Source organism: Carcharhinus amblyrhynchos, chromosome 9, assembly GCF_965287045.1.
Source record: "Carcharhinus amblyrhynchos chromosome 9, sCarAmb.v2.hapA, whole genome shotgun sequence".
Taxonomy (NCBI): domain Eukaryota; kingdom Metazoa; phylum Chordata; class Chondrichthyes; order Carcharhiniformes; family Carcharhinidae; genus Carcharhinus; species Carcharhinus amblyrhynchos.
In genome coordinates this window covers 55,034,999-55,049,599 of record NC_137332.1, presented here as the reverse complement: position 1 = coordinate 55,049,599, position 14,601 = coordinate 55,034,999, and the positions used below count along the sequence as shown (strand labels likewise).

Here is a 14,601-nt window from a genome sequence, read left to right as displayed (position 1 = left end):
GGGCATCAACAGTCCAGCTGTTGCCTTACTGAAACAGCTCCGCCTTGATGTTTCTTTGGCAACAAGGGAATGATCAACAAACAACAGTTCGGCCATCCACCTCCAGAGGCCAACAAACTGCTGAAGGACTATCTTTTCCAAATTAAGAAAAAAAAGGCAAAAAACACCAACATTTGGTGAGTAATTTTGTGAATTCAATTTCATTTTAGGTCAATGCATTAGGAATGATGTTTAGCACCAGGTAATTGATTCAAATGTATTAAGATATTCCATTTCATTACCACTCAGCTAGCAGGTATTGCAGTATAGAATCGCTACAATGCAGAAGGAGGCCATTCGGCCTATCAAGCCTACACTAACAACAATCCTACCTGGGGCCTATCCCCATAACCCCACACATTTACCCTGCTAATCCCTCTAATCTATGCTTCCCGGGATGCTAAGGGGCAATTTAGCATGGCCAGTACATTTAACCCACACATCTTTGGACTGGGGGAAGAAACTGGAGCACCTGGAGGAAACCCACACAGACATGAGGAGAATATGCAAACTCCACACTGACAGTGATCAAACCCAGGAATCGAATCCAGGTCCCTGGAGCTATGAGGCAGCAATGCTAATCACTGTGCTATCGTACTGCCCACTAGACAGGGGATTGTTCTTTTCCAAAACGGTTAAGGATTACATTTTGTTTGTATTATTCTCTACTTTATCTCCCAATAATCTTTGGCCGTCTTTATCACAGGAGACAATTGTTTGTGCTGCAGTGGGTAACTCTTGAGTTTAACATTGCCAGTTGCATATCAGGAGCTCCAGGCCATCTCTGCCGTATTTGCTGCAGGTGACACAATGAGCCGAGAATATGCACGATTTGCTGACCTCTGTAATCTCTTGACTTTCTTCTCGGACAACTGAGCTTTCCTTTTCGCCTCACCTCTTCCTATATCCTTCCAGACAGTCAGCCTGCAGCCAGAGGTTCTGGGCTGACAGTGTCAATGTCCACATCTTCTTCCTACCTCACTTATAGGTGTCCTTATAGTGGAAGTATGGATGCCTAGGAGGTCATGGCCCAGTGGCCAGTTCACCTTCAGAAGGTTTTTAGTTGTATAGATATCATTTCTTTGATGAATGTGGCCCAGCCAGTGAAGAAGTTGCTGGCTGGGAAATTAGTATATGCTGACAGATTTAGCCCTCTTTAGGGTCTCTGGGATGATTTCCTTGTCCTGCTAAGAGGTGCTAATGATACATCTGAAATAATGAAGGTGGGAACAGTTCAGCCTTTTCTCGTGCCTAGCATATATTATCCAGGTCTCACCATCATGGGGGAGTGTGCAGAGAAAGCAGATTTAGATAGATTTGCAGTTTGGTATTCTCAGTCAGGTTGCTGTTGTCCCACACTGTTGTTCAGCTTGGACTTAACAGCTGTAACTTTTAGTATGTGTGTAGATTTCAGTGTTGGTTTCAACTGACAGATTGCTGACAGTTATGGACATCATGCTATCAATAGCCTCCACTACCACAATGCTGTTAAATAGTCATCTGGCAACAGCCTGATATCTATCTTCTTGATTCTAATGGTCAAACCAAACCATTTACAGGTGTGAAAGAGCCAGTCCATTTGCTGCTGAAGGCGTTCCTCAGTATCCAGTGCATCATTAGTGTTGAGTAACTCTCTGACGAGAACTTGTCATAACTTCATCTTGGATTTCAGGTGAGTTAGCTTTCACTAGCTTTCTGTCAGTCATGATGTGTAACTAGATGCCCCTTTGGATAACATGAACATCTGACAACAGCAAAGAGAGAATGACTGTGTCAGAAAACAATCTTGTTTCACCCCAAGGCACCTCAAAGGATTCTGATTCTCCCCAAAATTACTGATACTGTCCATCATGCTGTAATGGACAGAGGAAATCAAGTCAGCAACTTCAGCTGAAGCTAAATAAACTTTCCAGTGGAAAAGAGCACACAAGCACATTCTACTGCTCCATTGTAGAGTGTGTTACATATCCAAAGATAACACTCAATGACTTTCACTGTTTCTGATCAAGTTCTGTGCAAGTTCTCACACTGTAGATCCTGATCTCAATCTCTGGTCACACCCGAGATCCTGATCTTGATCTCTTCTCTCTGCTCACACTACAGGTCCTGATCTCAATCTCTGCTTACATGCTAGAATCTGGTCTCAATTTCTGCTCACACTCTAGATCCTGGTCTTAATCTCTGCTCACACTGGAGATCCCTGGTCTCAATCTCTGCTCACACTGGAGATTCTGGTCTCAATCTCTGCTCACACTGGAGATTCTGGTCTCAATCTCTGCTCACACTCTGGATCCTGGTCTCAGTCTCTGCTCACACTGGAGATTCTGGTCTCAATCTCTGCTCACACTGGAGATTCTGGTCTCAATCTCTGCTCACACTGGAGATTCTGGTCTCAATCTCTGCTCACACTGGAGATTCTGGTCTCAATCTCTGCTCACACTGGAGATTCTGGTCTCAATCTCTGCTCACACTGGAGATTCTGGTCTCAATCTCTGCTCACACTGGAGATTCTGGTCTCAATCTCTGCTCACACTGGAGATTCTGGTCTCAATCTCTGCTCACACTGGAGATTCTGGTCTCAATCTCTGCTCACACTGGAGATTCTGGTCTCAATCTCTGCTCACACTCGAGATCCCTGGTCTCAATTTCTGCTCACACTGGAGATCCGTGGTCTCAATCTCTGCTCACACTGTAGGTCTTGGTCTCAATCTTTGTTCACACTGTAGATCCTGGTCTCAATCTCTGCTCCATTGCCACTGCAGTCTAATCTTCTGTTGATATATTTTACATCTTTTTGTGACCTATATAAATACACGGAAAGAAAGGCTAGATGACGATCACCTATCCCCTATCCTGTTCAACTGATTTGAAATTAGTACAAATTCCCCAATGTAATTAAAAGGCACCAAATCATTTTCCCATATTCATTACTTGTTGCTGACTTGCAACCCTCCAACCCACAAGATAGTATCCCCCATGCAGAATACATCTCAGTCTCCTATTCCTCTAACTCTAATCCAAAAGATTGATTCAGTTCCTTCACTGATGGAACATCTGAGTTTCTGAAGGAAAGAGGCTTCCTCCTGCTCACCAGCTGTGATCAAATTTGCTCATTTTATCCCCACGTCCTTCAGTTCTGTCAACACCAGTTGAAGCCCAAAAGCCTGCTCACATCTAAAGCAGCCAAACATCAACTAGCAGATTTGTTGCTAATTACAAAGGGGTATGAGCTCAATTTCCCATCCCCTGACTAATGAGGAAATTCACCATGTGGATCATTCCAGTGAAAACATTTGAATAATTTCAAAACAGCATTTCTTTCTTTCTGAACCTGTTAACAGGAGGGACTTGACTCTCAATATTCCCTGTTAATCCTCAATAATCCTTTCATTTCCAGAGAATGTCTGAGACGGTGACTGTTTTTGGTGCTGAGAAGTGTCAAGGGAATGCAGTAGCCACAGCCTTGCTCCAGGATGGTCATTTCACAGTGCGTGCTGTAGTGCAAGAGTTAACCTCTCCCAGTACTCAGCAGCTACAGACAGACGGAGCACACATCATGCTGGTAGACTATAACAACCCTGCAAGCATCGACTCTGCTCTGTGTGGTGCTCACAAGTGCTTTGTCATCACCCACACAGACTTCAACAACAAGGATCCTCTGAGGGTCAGTCACATCGCAATTTACAAACACCTAAATGTAGGAGAAGCTTTTGCTATAGATGCTCCCACAGCCAGGTACTGATGCTCCAAAGTACATAGACAGAAAAGGAAATGATGTATTAGTATTTTAGCTGGTAATGGAAGTACTCTTTGACAAAAGCTGAATGGGATATAGCATCACTGACTCACAGACAGTGCAGGGAATAGAACTGAGGCTAAACTCCAGGGGAGGGGTTCGTGTTTTGGGTTGAGACGCTAATGTGAGGTCAGTTAGGGGTCCTGCACTGCCAGGAACAGTGACTTGGCAGTGAATTTTCCCAAATTGACCAATTGGTGATAGAAGAAACATTTGCCATCCAATTAATTTTGAATAGAGTATGTTCAAAGGTTATATTTCCTGTATTTTCAAGAAAGAAAATAATGGACAGTTTACAATAGCCAAGTATCATGAAAGTCTAGGAATGCAATGAGCATAATAGCATAATTTCTACCAGTTTTGTTTTAGTTTTCAAGTTTAATTATTAGTGTCATAAATAGGCTTGGCTTAACACTGCAATGAAATTACTGTGAAAATCCCCTGGTCATCACATTCCAGTGCCTGTTCAAGTGCACTGAGGGACAATTTAACATGGCCAATCCACCTAACCAGCACATCTTTTGGACTGTGGGAGGGAGCCTGAGCACCTGCAGGAAACTCATGCAGACACGGGGAGAATGTGCAGACTCTGCACGGAAAGTCAAGCTAGGAATCGAACCCAGGTCCCTGGAGCTATGAGACAGTGGTGCTAACCACTGTGCCACCATGCTGCCTCTTAGTATTTATACTTGAACAAGAACCATCAACACCATTTGGACACAGGCTGTGTCAGGAGTATAACAGCTAGCCCAGTGCAGTTGATGAGATACTAAACTGCTGAAAGAAATATGTCGATTACATGAGGTGTTACCATTTAGAAACAGTTGCCTTTTCTGACCAAACACATTTGCATCTTTTCCAGGCTGAAATTCAGCAGGGGTACAAGATAGCTGACTTATGTAAACAGCACAATATCAGACAGGTCGTTCTAAGTGGAGCTCATCATGTCCACAGGAAATACAGCCTCCCAGCAAGGCACATGGATGCAAAGGCCTGCATCAATGATTATATGAATGAAATAGCTTTGCCCAAGACTGAGATTATAGTTCCATTTTACTTTGAAAGTTTTCTGACAACATTCAAACCAAGCCCAGCTGGAAATAATATTTACAAAATTGGTAAGGATTGCATTTCAATTTTGCTGAATTACAAATATACATTCTATTTACTATCATTTGAAGGGCAAATGTTGCAAACAATCCACTGCAATGTATCCCCAAAGATCATTAACAACAGTGCTTGAGTGAGTTGAAGCCGCACTGAATGGCTGGGTGTGGAATGGTGCTTAGACAATTGTTCACAAATCAACTATGCTGAGAATTCTTGCATTCATAGGGGCAGGCAATGGCCTAGTGGTATTATCATTAGACTATTAATCCAGAAATTTAGCTCATGTTCTGGGGACCTGAACTCGAATCCCACCACAACAGATGGTGGAATTTGACTTAAATAAAAAAAATTACCTGTAATTAAGAATCTATTGATGACCATGAAACCATTGTTGGTTGTCAGAAAAATCCATTTGGCTCACTAGTGCCCGTTAGGGAAAGAAATCTGCTGTTCTTACCCACTTTGGCTTACATATGACTCAAGAGCCACAGCAATGTGGTTGACTCTCAACTGTCCTCAGGCAACTAGGGATGGGCAATAAATGATAGCCAGCCAGCGACACTCATGTCCCATGAGTGATTTTTAAAAAAAATTGCCATTGAAAAGACTAAAGCCATAGGGGCTTGACTGGCTCACAGTTACATACTCTGTGGACCCAGTCTGAGTGCCTGGTGTATGGGAGATGAAGAATAGGAGGCAAAGAGACTTGGAGAGTGGAGGGTTGCTTTTATGATTGGAAACCTGGGACCTGCATGCCACAGGGATTAGCGGGCTTCCTGAAAATGTCCCTAACAGCCATTTAAAAAAGTGATTTTAGAATGATTCTGCTTATTGGTACTTTTCATTCATGGTCATCCAATTACATTACCAACTGCTTGGGCATCAAAATATTGCCCCACACTTTGATGGCGAGCAGAGGAAAGATGGGATGAGATTGGTTTGCACATTCAATAATTGAATTCAATTAGAACTCTTGCTGTTTAGATACATTGTGTTTGCAAAGGAGGCAGTAGTCCCCATTTTGTTTCTCTAGTTTTTGGCTCTCTGTAAAGAGTATATAAACTTTATAATCTGTAAACCTTTAGGGGGACCTGGGTATATATCTGCATAAGCTGTTGAAGGTAGTAGGAGAGGTCCAGAAAATGGTTAATAAAGCGTACCTTTATTCAAAAAGGGCAGCAGGAATAAGATAGGTAATAACAGGCTAGTTAGTCTGTGCGTCAGTGGTTGAGAAGTTATTGGAAAAAATTCTAAAGGTCAGGATTAGTCAACACCTGGAAAGGAAGGGATTGATCAGGGATATTCAGTACTGATTTGTTGGTGGGGGATCCTGTTTAATTAATTTAATTAAGTTGTTTGAAATGGTAACTAAATATATTAATGAGGGTAGCGCAGTTGATGTGATTCAGGAAGATTTTTGACAAGGTCCCACATGGATCATGGCTGATCCAAAAAGTTAGAGCCAATGGGATTCAGGGCAAGTTGGCAAATTGGATCCAAAGTGATCTTGTTAATAGGAGGCAAAGGGTGATGGTGGAGGGTTGCTTTTCTGATTGTAAAACTGTGATGTGGGTATGCCGGCGTTGGACTGGCGTAAACACAGTAAAAAGTCTGACAACACCAGGTTTTAGTCCAACCGATTTATTTGATAATATACTCGCAAGCTTTCGGGGTTAGCCCCTTCGTCAGGTGAATGGAGAGTTCTGGCCTCAGACAGAGCATATAAAGCACAGACAGTTTAGAGATTACTGATTAGAATGCGAATCCTTACACCTAACCTGCTATTCAAGACCTGAAGTGGCTGATAATGTGAGTGGAAGGAGCACTGATCACAGTTTAAAGAGATGTGTATTGTCTCCAGACAGTACAGTAAGTGAGGTTTTGCAAACCCAGGCAAGTCACGGGGGTTACAGATAGTGTGACATGAACCCAAGATCCCTGTTGAGACCGTCCTCATGTGTGCGGAACTTGGCTATCAGTCTCTGTTCAGCGACTCTGCGCTGTCGTGTGTCGTGAAGGCCGCCTTGGAGAATGCTTACCCGAAGGTCAGAGGCTGAATGCCCGTGACCACTGACGTGTTCGCCAACAGGAAGGGAACAGTCTTGCCTGGTGACTGTCGAGCGATGTTCATTCATCCGTTGTCGTAGCGTCTGCATGGTCTCCCCAATGTACCATGCTTCGGGACATCCGTTGCAAGAAAGGATGTCCCGAAGCATGGTACATTGGGGAGACCATGCAGACGCTACGACAACGGATGAATGAACATCGCTCGACAGTCACCAGGCAAGACTGTTCCCTTCCTGTTGGCGAACACTTCAGTGGTCACGGGCATTCAGCCTCTGACCTTCGGGTAAGCATTCTCCATGGCGGCCTTCACGACACACGACAGCGCAGAGTCGCTGAACAGAGACTGATAGCCAAGTTCCGCACACATGAGGACGGTCTCAACAGGGATCTTGGGTTCATGTCACACTATCTGTAACCCCCGTGACTTGCCTGGGTTTGCAAAACCTCACTTACTGTACTGTCTGGAGACAATACACATCTCTTTAAACTGTGATCAGTGCTCCTTCCACTCACATTATCAGCCACTTCAGGTCTTGAACAGCAGGTTAGGTGTAAGGATTCGCATTCTAATCAGTAATCTCTAAACTGTCTGTGCTTTTTATGCTCTGTCTGAGGCCAGAACTCTCCATTCACCTGACGAAGGGGCTAACCCCGAAAGCTTGCGAGTATATTATCAAATAAATCGGTTGGACTAAAACCTGGTGTTGTCAGACTTTTTACTGTAAAACTGTGACCAGTGGTGTGCCACAGGAATCGGTGCTGGGACCTTTACTGTTTGTAATATACATTAACGACTTAAACGTGAATGTAGAAGGTATAATTAGTAAGTTTGCAGATGACACAAAAGTTGGTGGTGTTGTTGATATTGAGGATGATAGTCTGAGGCTACAGACTGATATTGATCAGTTTGGAAATTGGGCAGAGGATGGCAGATGGAATTTAGTCCTGATAAGTGTGAGGTGATGCATTTTGGGAGGTCTAATAAGGGTAGGATATACACAATGAACAGTAGGTCTCTAGGGAATATTGAGAAACAAGGGGACCTTGATGTACAAGTCCATAGATCCCTGCAGGTAGCAACAAGGTAGATAGGGTGTTGAAGGAGGCATACAGAATGCTTGCCTTCATCAGCTGGACATAAAATATAGGAGAAGGGTGGCTTTGATACAACTTTATAAAACACTGGTTAGACTACAGATGGAGTATTGAGCTCAGTTTTGGTTGCCACACTATTGGTAGAATATGATTGCACTGGAGAGGGTGCAGAGGAGATTCACCAGAATGTTGCCTGGCATGGAAAGTTTCAGCTATAAGGAGAGACTGGATAGGCTGGACTTGTTTTCCTAGAGCAGAGGAGGCTGAGGAGGAGGGGGTGGGGGTGATACGATGGAGGTATACAAAATTATGAGAGGCACAGGCAGGTTAGATTGTAAGAATCTTTTCTCCATGGCAGAGATGTTTAAGCATAGTAAGAAGTCTCACAACGCCAATTGTGAACTCTCCACTCACCTGACGAAGGGTCAGAGGCCCAAAAGCTAGTGGCTTTTCCTACCAAATAAACCTGTTGGACTTTAACCTGGCGTTGTGAGACATCTAACTGTGTTTACCCCAGTCCACCGCCGGCATCTCCACATCATGACAGAGATGTTTAAGACCAGAGAGCATAGGTTTAAAGTGAGGAGTAAGTCATTTTAGGGGATCTGAGGCAAATATTTTTCACCCAGGGTGTAGTGGAAATATGCTGCCTGAGAGGGTGATGGAGGCAGGCCCTCTCACAACATTTAAGAAGTATCTGGACGAGCATTTTAATTTCCAAGACACAGTAGGCCATGGTCCAAAAGCTGGCAGATGGGATTAGTATATACTGGTATTTGATTGTCAGTACAGAAGGGTCTGTTTCTGTGCTATATGACTCTATGGATCTCCAATAATATCCTCAGCTTTATTAATAGAGACAGAGAGCACAAGAGCAAGGATGTTTTGTTAGTTCTGTCTTAGCTGAAGTATTGAGTCCAGTTCTGGCACTGCACTTTAGGAAGGATGTGGAGGCATTAGACAGGGTGCAGAAAAGATTTTTGAGGATAGTTCCAGGGATGAGGAATTTCAGTTATGAAGATAGATTGGAGAAGTTAAGACTGTTTTTCTTGGAGAAAAGAATGCTGAGAGGAGATTTGACAGAGATATTTAAATTATGAGGGGTCTGGACAGAGTAGATAAGGAATGAAAGGATCAAGAATGAGAGGGTTGAAAGTTATTGATAAAAGAAGTAAAAGTGACATGAGGGAACCTTATAATTTGCGGTTATGGTTCGGAATTCACTGCACAAGAATGTGATGAGGGCAGTTCATTTGAAGCATTCAAAAGGGAATTAGACTGTTGAAAAGAAAGAATGTGCAGGGATACTGGGAGAAGGCAGGTGAATGGCATTGAGCGAATTGCTCATAAGAGCTGGTGCAGACACAATGGGCTGAATGGCCTCATGTGTTGTAACAGTTCTGTGATTCAGTTTGATTGGTAGTGACATTGCCACCTCTGACACCAACTGTTGATCAAAAGGACAAAAGGTAGAGAGGACAAGTTCCATTCCAGGACTTCAATGTACAATCTGAAGCTGATCATTTAGTACTGAGGGAATTTTGCATTACTAACAGTGTAATCTTTTGGAAGGCAGTTTATAATGAGACCCTTCAGGAGATACAGGAGTTGATGAAGAAGGGTGATGTTCTACCAGTGTCCTGGCCAGCATTCATTCCTCAACCAACAAAACAGATTAACTGGTCCGTTGTAATTTGTAGGTGCTTGGCTCTTGCCATTAGCAAATTGGCTGTTGCATTCGCCTATATGACTATGCTTCAGAAATAATTACTTGACAGGAGTGCTTGGGAATGTTTTAAGACATGACATATGCTCTATAAAGTCAAGTTGTTCCTTCCTTTTCTTGGTACAGGGTTGAAGGAAAGATAAATGTTAAAGTCTAAACAATATGTTGGCTCACTATAAATAATACATAAACTTTATGAACTGGATAATGAGTGTGCAATACTTTTAGTGGGTGGAAATATTCCAGATATTGTCGTTTCTTTTTCAGAACTTTTGTGTTGTTGCTTTCAGCCATTCCTATGGGAGAAGCAGCCATGGATGGAATAAGTATCAAACAGATCGGTCCGATCGTAACAGCCCTGTTTAAAAACCCACAGCGCTGGGTAGGAAAGAGCTGCTTTCTGTCAGCAGGCAGTCTAAGGATCCAGGAATATGCACAAATCCTCACGCATCACCTATATCCCAAACAGTTTAAAGATTCCCGGGTATGACTGCTGTTAAATTACATGATTCTCATAAGCATCTTGCCAGTGAAAATGAAACAGTTTCTGTTGAGCAAGCATGCTGCGACGGGTCAGCATGCTGTCTTTTCATTTCGGGGACTTTGAAGGGAAATGTAGACAACACAGATGAATGTGTCCTCCATATGGGCTATAAAGATCCAAAGTGAAATGAATTTAGACAATCACCAACCAATTTGTTCTGGATTAAATCTTTGGCACAGAACATCCCCTAAAACAGGAGTGCTTGGGGATGTTTTAAGATGTGAAATATGCTATATAAAGTCACACTGAGCAACTCCCATATCCTACGAATGGATATAACAAAAGATGAAAGACAGTTGCTCTTGCAGTTCTGAGAAAATAAAAATTGTGAGTGCCATTGTAAGAAGTGTCTGCGCAAAGCAGACATTGCCACTCTGTCCAATTTTTGAACACTGTTCCCATCTCTAAGACTTTTCTAGCACCTGTTGTGTTCTCCTATACTGAATAAGAAAAGTTTATTGCTTGATGTGTGGTTCTTTCCTCAACTTTCTCTTGCCTAATCTCTTCTCACGGTCATTGTGCTTTGAAAACATTCTCCCTTGATCTTTCTAAGCTCCAGTTATTCCTCTGTACCCTCACTCTGTTTAAAACAAGACTCAACACATCACCCCAAGACTGGGGCTCAAAGCTGGTAAACCTCTCATTTCCTTCCAGATTTCCTTCTTCCTTTTAAAGCCTAGACCTGGCATCACCAATATAATCTCTTTATTCAGCTCATCATCTGCTCTTTTACAATCCTTGGAATGTCATCTAATGCTATGTGGCATGTACCTGGGATGAGTTTAAAGTTTATTAGTGTCACAAGTAGGCAATGAAGTTACTGTGAAAACCCCCTAACTGCCACATTCCGGCGTCTGTTTGGGTACACAGAGGGAGAATTTAGCATGGTCAATGCATCTAATCAGCACATCTTAGGGAATGTGGGAGCAAACCTGAGCACCCAGCGGAAACTCACGCAGACATGGTAAGAACGTGCAGTTTCCACGCAGACAGTGATACAAGCTGGGGATCAAACCCAGATCCCTGTGCAGCAGCAGTGCTAATCACTGTATCCCCATGCCGCCCAAGTGCAGAGACAATTCCTCCTGTTCATAACCCTATACAAACCCTCTTGATCACAGTTGCAGCTGTTATATATTCTAAACCAAATCTGTCTGAGGAAGAAATTATGAACAGAACACCCCACTCTGACCCTCAGGATATTTTATATAGTCTCCAAAATAATCTGAATGACAGAGTTGAAATGTCTAAAACTAAAGGCATGCACTTAAAGTGAGTGGAGAAAGTTCAAAGGAGATGTGAGCGGTAAGTTTTTTACACAGAGAGTGGTAGGTGTCTGGAATATGTTGCCAGGAATGGTGGTAGAGGTAGATATGATAGGAGCATTTAAAAGGGCTTTCAGATAAGTACATGAATATGCAAGAAATAGAGGGATAGGGTCCAAGGGCAGGCAGAAGGGATTAGTTTAATTTGGCATCTTGTTCAGACACAAGAGTGTGGACCAAAGGGCCTGTTCCTGTGCTGTACTGTTCTGTGTTCTATGACACTTTCCCATTTATGTTTTCTTTGTGACAGATTTCAGTCCGAGAGTTTGTGGAGCGTTTTGGAGGGCCAGGAGCTCAGGACCTCGGGAATATGTTTGAATTTTGGAAGCGAGGTGGACAGAAAATGAACTGCGCTTTGACTCTGGAACTGTATCCGGAGTTACAACAATTCCAACAATGGGTTTCAGCTAACAGCACCTTACTCAGGACTGCTTTGGATAATTAACAGATAGCATTGATGGCCATTTGAAGATGTATAGGTGGCGAGAAATACCTGTTTCTAAATCTTTTATAGAAAGGTGAAGAGATTAGACGGGGAGGTCATTGGAGAATACACCACTAACTTTGTTTAGCTAAAGGTGGTACTCCAAATTAACATTTATACTTTTGGGTTTGTGTGTATAAATTTCCTTTCACTGGGTTAAACTTTACCTGAGGCTTATTTGCTAAGGCAATTTGCTTACAAGGCCTTTGCCAGTGCCGTTGTCTGGAAGTGACACGCCTCCACAATCTCCTCCCATTTCGTGGTTTCAGAATTAATATTGAGAACCCAGCACCAGGCCAGATCAAACTGTGGTCCCCTTAACCATACAACAGCACATTTGTTCCACACGTTGCCCCCAGTGATCCAGTAAGGCAAATTAAATTTCCACACATTAATGAGTTAATCTTCATATTCATGACTGCAGCACAGCTGCTGGTTATTTTGTGGATGTGAGAATCAAACCTCAGCCGCATAGTTGGTGAAGTCACACATTACTGAGAAAGTCATTAGTAATTGATAGAAATGGGAAGTATACTGTAACAAATATAAAACTGCTTTAATTTTCAGCCACTAAGAAAAGTTAATTTAAGTTAGTTTTAACCATTAACAATTAACCAGTTAACGAGTATTTGTTTATCAGCACTATTTCCCCAGTAAGTTGATGAACATTGACAATATATATTTAATTTTCCAGTAATTCCCCTGCATCATGATGATGGGCAGTTGGAATGTCACTTCCTGTTTTGAAACTGAAGTTTCTATTCAATGTTTGTAGGTTCATTTGAACTTTGATGAACTCATTCTTTGAGGAGGTAACTAAGTGTGTAGACGAAGATAGAGCAGTTGATGTCATATACATAGATTTTACTAAGGTGTTTGATAAGGTTTCCCATGTTACGCTCATGGAGGAGGTGTGGGATAGAAGAAAATTTGGCCGATTGGATAAGTAACTGGCTTTCTCATAGAAGACAGAGGGTTGTGGTGGAAGGAAAATTTTCAGACTGGAGGCCAATTACCAGTGGTGTATCACAGGGATCAGTGCTGGGTCCTCTGCTATTTGTGATTTTTATCAATGACTTGGAAGACAGGGCTGAAGGGTGGGTTAGTAAATTTGCTAATGACACCAAGATTGGTGGAGTAGTGGATGAGGTGGAGGGCTGTTGCAAACTGCAAAGAGACATTGATAGGCTGCAGAGCTGGGCTGAAAAGTGGCAGATGGAGTTTAACCCTGATAAGTGCGAAGTGATTCATTTTGGTAGGACAAACTTGAATGTGGATTACAGGGTCAATGGCAGGAATGTGGAGGAACAGGAAGATCTTGGGGTTCACATCCATAGATCTCTGAAGGTTGCCACACAAGTGGATAGAGCCATGAAGAAGGCTTATAGTGTGTTAGTGGTTATTAACAGGGGGTTTGAGTTTAAGAGCTGTGGGGTTATGCTGTGACTGTACAGGACCTTGGTGAGACCACATTTGGAATATTGTGTTCAGTTCTGGTCACCTCACTATAAGAAGGATGTGGAAACATTGGAGAGAGTGCAGAGGAGATTTACTAGGATGTTGCCTGGTTTGGAGGGTAGGTCTTATGAGGAAAGGTTGAGGGAGCTGGGGCTTTTCTCTTTAGATCGGAGGAGGATGAGAAGCGACTTAATAGAGGTTTATAAGATGATGAGGGGGACAGATAGAGTGGACGCGCAGAGACTGTTTTCTTGGGTGGATGTAGCTGTTACTAAGGGGCATAACTATAAGGATCATGATGGAAGATATAGGAGGGATGTCCGAGATAGATTCTTTACTCAGAGAGTGGTTGGGGTGTGGAATACACTGCCTGCTGTGATAGTGGCGTCGGACACTTTAGGAACTTTCAAGCAGTTATTGGATAGGCACATGGAGCACACCAGAATGTTAGGGAGTAGGATAGCTTGATCGTGGGTTTGGACATAGCTCAACACAAGATTGAGGACCAAGTACTGTGTTGTACTGCTCTATGTTTTACTCATACCATGTGCACACCTGTGTCCTGATAGCAGGGTGATTGTGGTAGTAGACTCCAGTATTAGATATAATGTATTACTTCATGGGGTCACCTGACCTAGAGGTCAAAGATCAGATGGCACAAATAAGAGGGGATTTTAACCAGACTGCAGATGCCTTGCAGCTCTGTGTTCATGGACTGTTATTATTAAAGTTAGCTTACAATAATGGTGTTGGTCATCCTGCAACATAAACACAAGGAAACCTCAGACTGTGAGCCCGTGCAGCTGGACTCTCCCAACTTCTGGCAATGTTGCACTGATGCAAGAGGATAGAACTGGGACAGGTCAATTCATATCAGATTTGTGTTCACTTTCCTTTGGTGCACTGCCTTCCTCTTTGAGTGTCTCACTCTGTAGAGCAGGAATAGCTGATCAAGTG

At 42.9% G+C, this 14,601-nt stretch overlaps 1 protein-coding gene across 1 annotated transcript; it reads left to right on the top strand.

Annotated features, from left to right (window-relative positions):
- The first annotated feature begins 100 nt into the window (after nucleotides 1-100).
- On the top strand, nucleotides 101-13,302 carry LOC145348379 (nmrA-like family domain-containing protein 1). The gene is made up of 6 exons (XM_080196591.1): nucleotides 101-176; nucleotides 1,599-1,711; nucleotides 3,437-3,703; nucleotides 4,698-4,953; nucleotides 10,124-10,317; nucleotides 11,953-13,302. Exons 3-6 carry the CDS (start codon nucleotides 3,440-3,442, stop codon nucleotides 12,145-12,147), a joined length of 909 nt encoding a protein of 302 aa, XP_080052717.1. The 5' UTR covers nucleotides 101-176; nucleotides 1,599-1,711; nucleotides 3,437-3,439; the 3' UTR covers nucleotides 12,148-13,302.
- Nucleotides 13,303-14,601: the final 1,299 nt, after the last annotated feature.

Coding starts and splice junctions, on each gene's coding strand:
- LOC145348379 (XM_080196591.1), top strand. CDS start 3,440: ATGTCTGAGACGGTGACTGTTTTTGGTGCTGAGAAGTGTCAAGGGAAT. Junction 3,704..4,697: donor ACAACAAGGATCCTCTGAGG/GTCAGTCACATC, acceptor CATCTTTTCCAG/GCTGAAATTCAGCAGGGGTA. Junction 10,318..11,952: donor AACAGTTTAAAGATTCCCGG/GTATGACTGCTG, acceptor TCTTTGTGACAG/ATTTCAGTCCGAGAGTTTGT.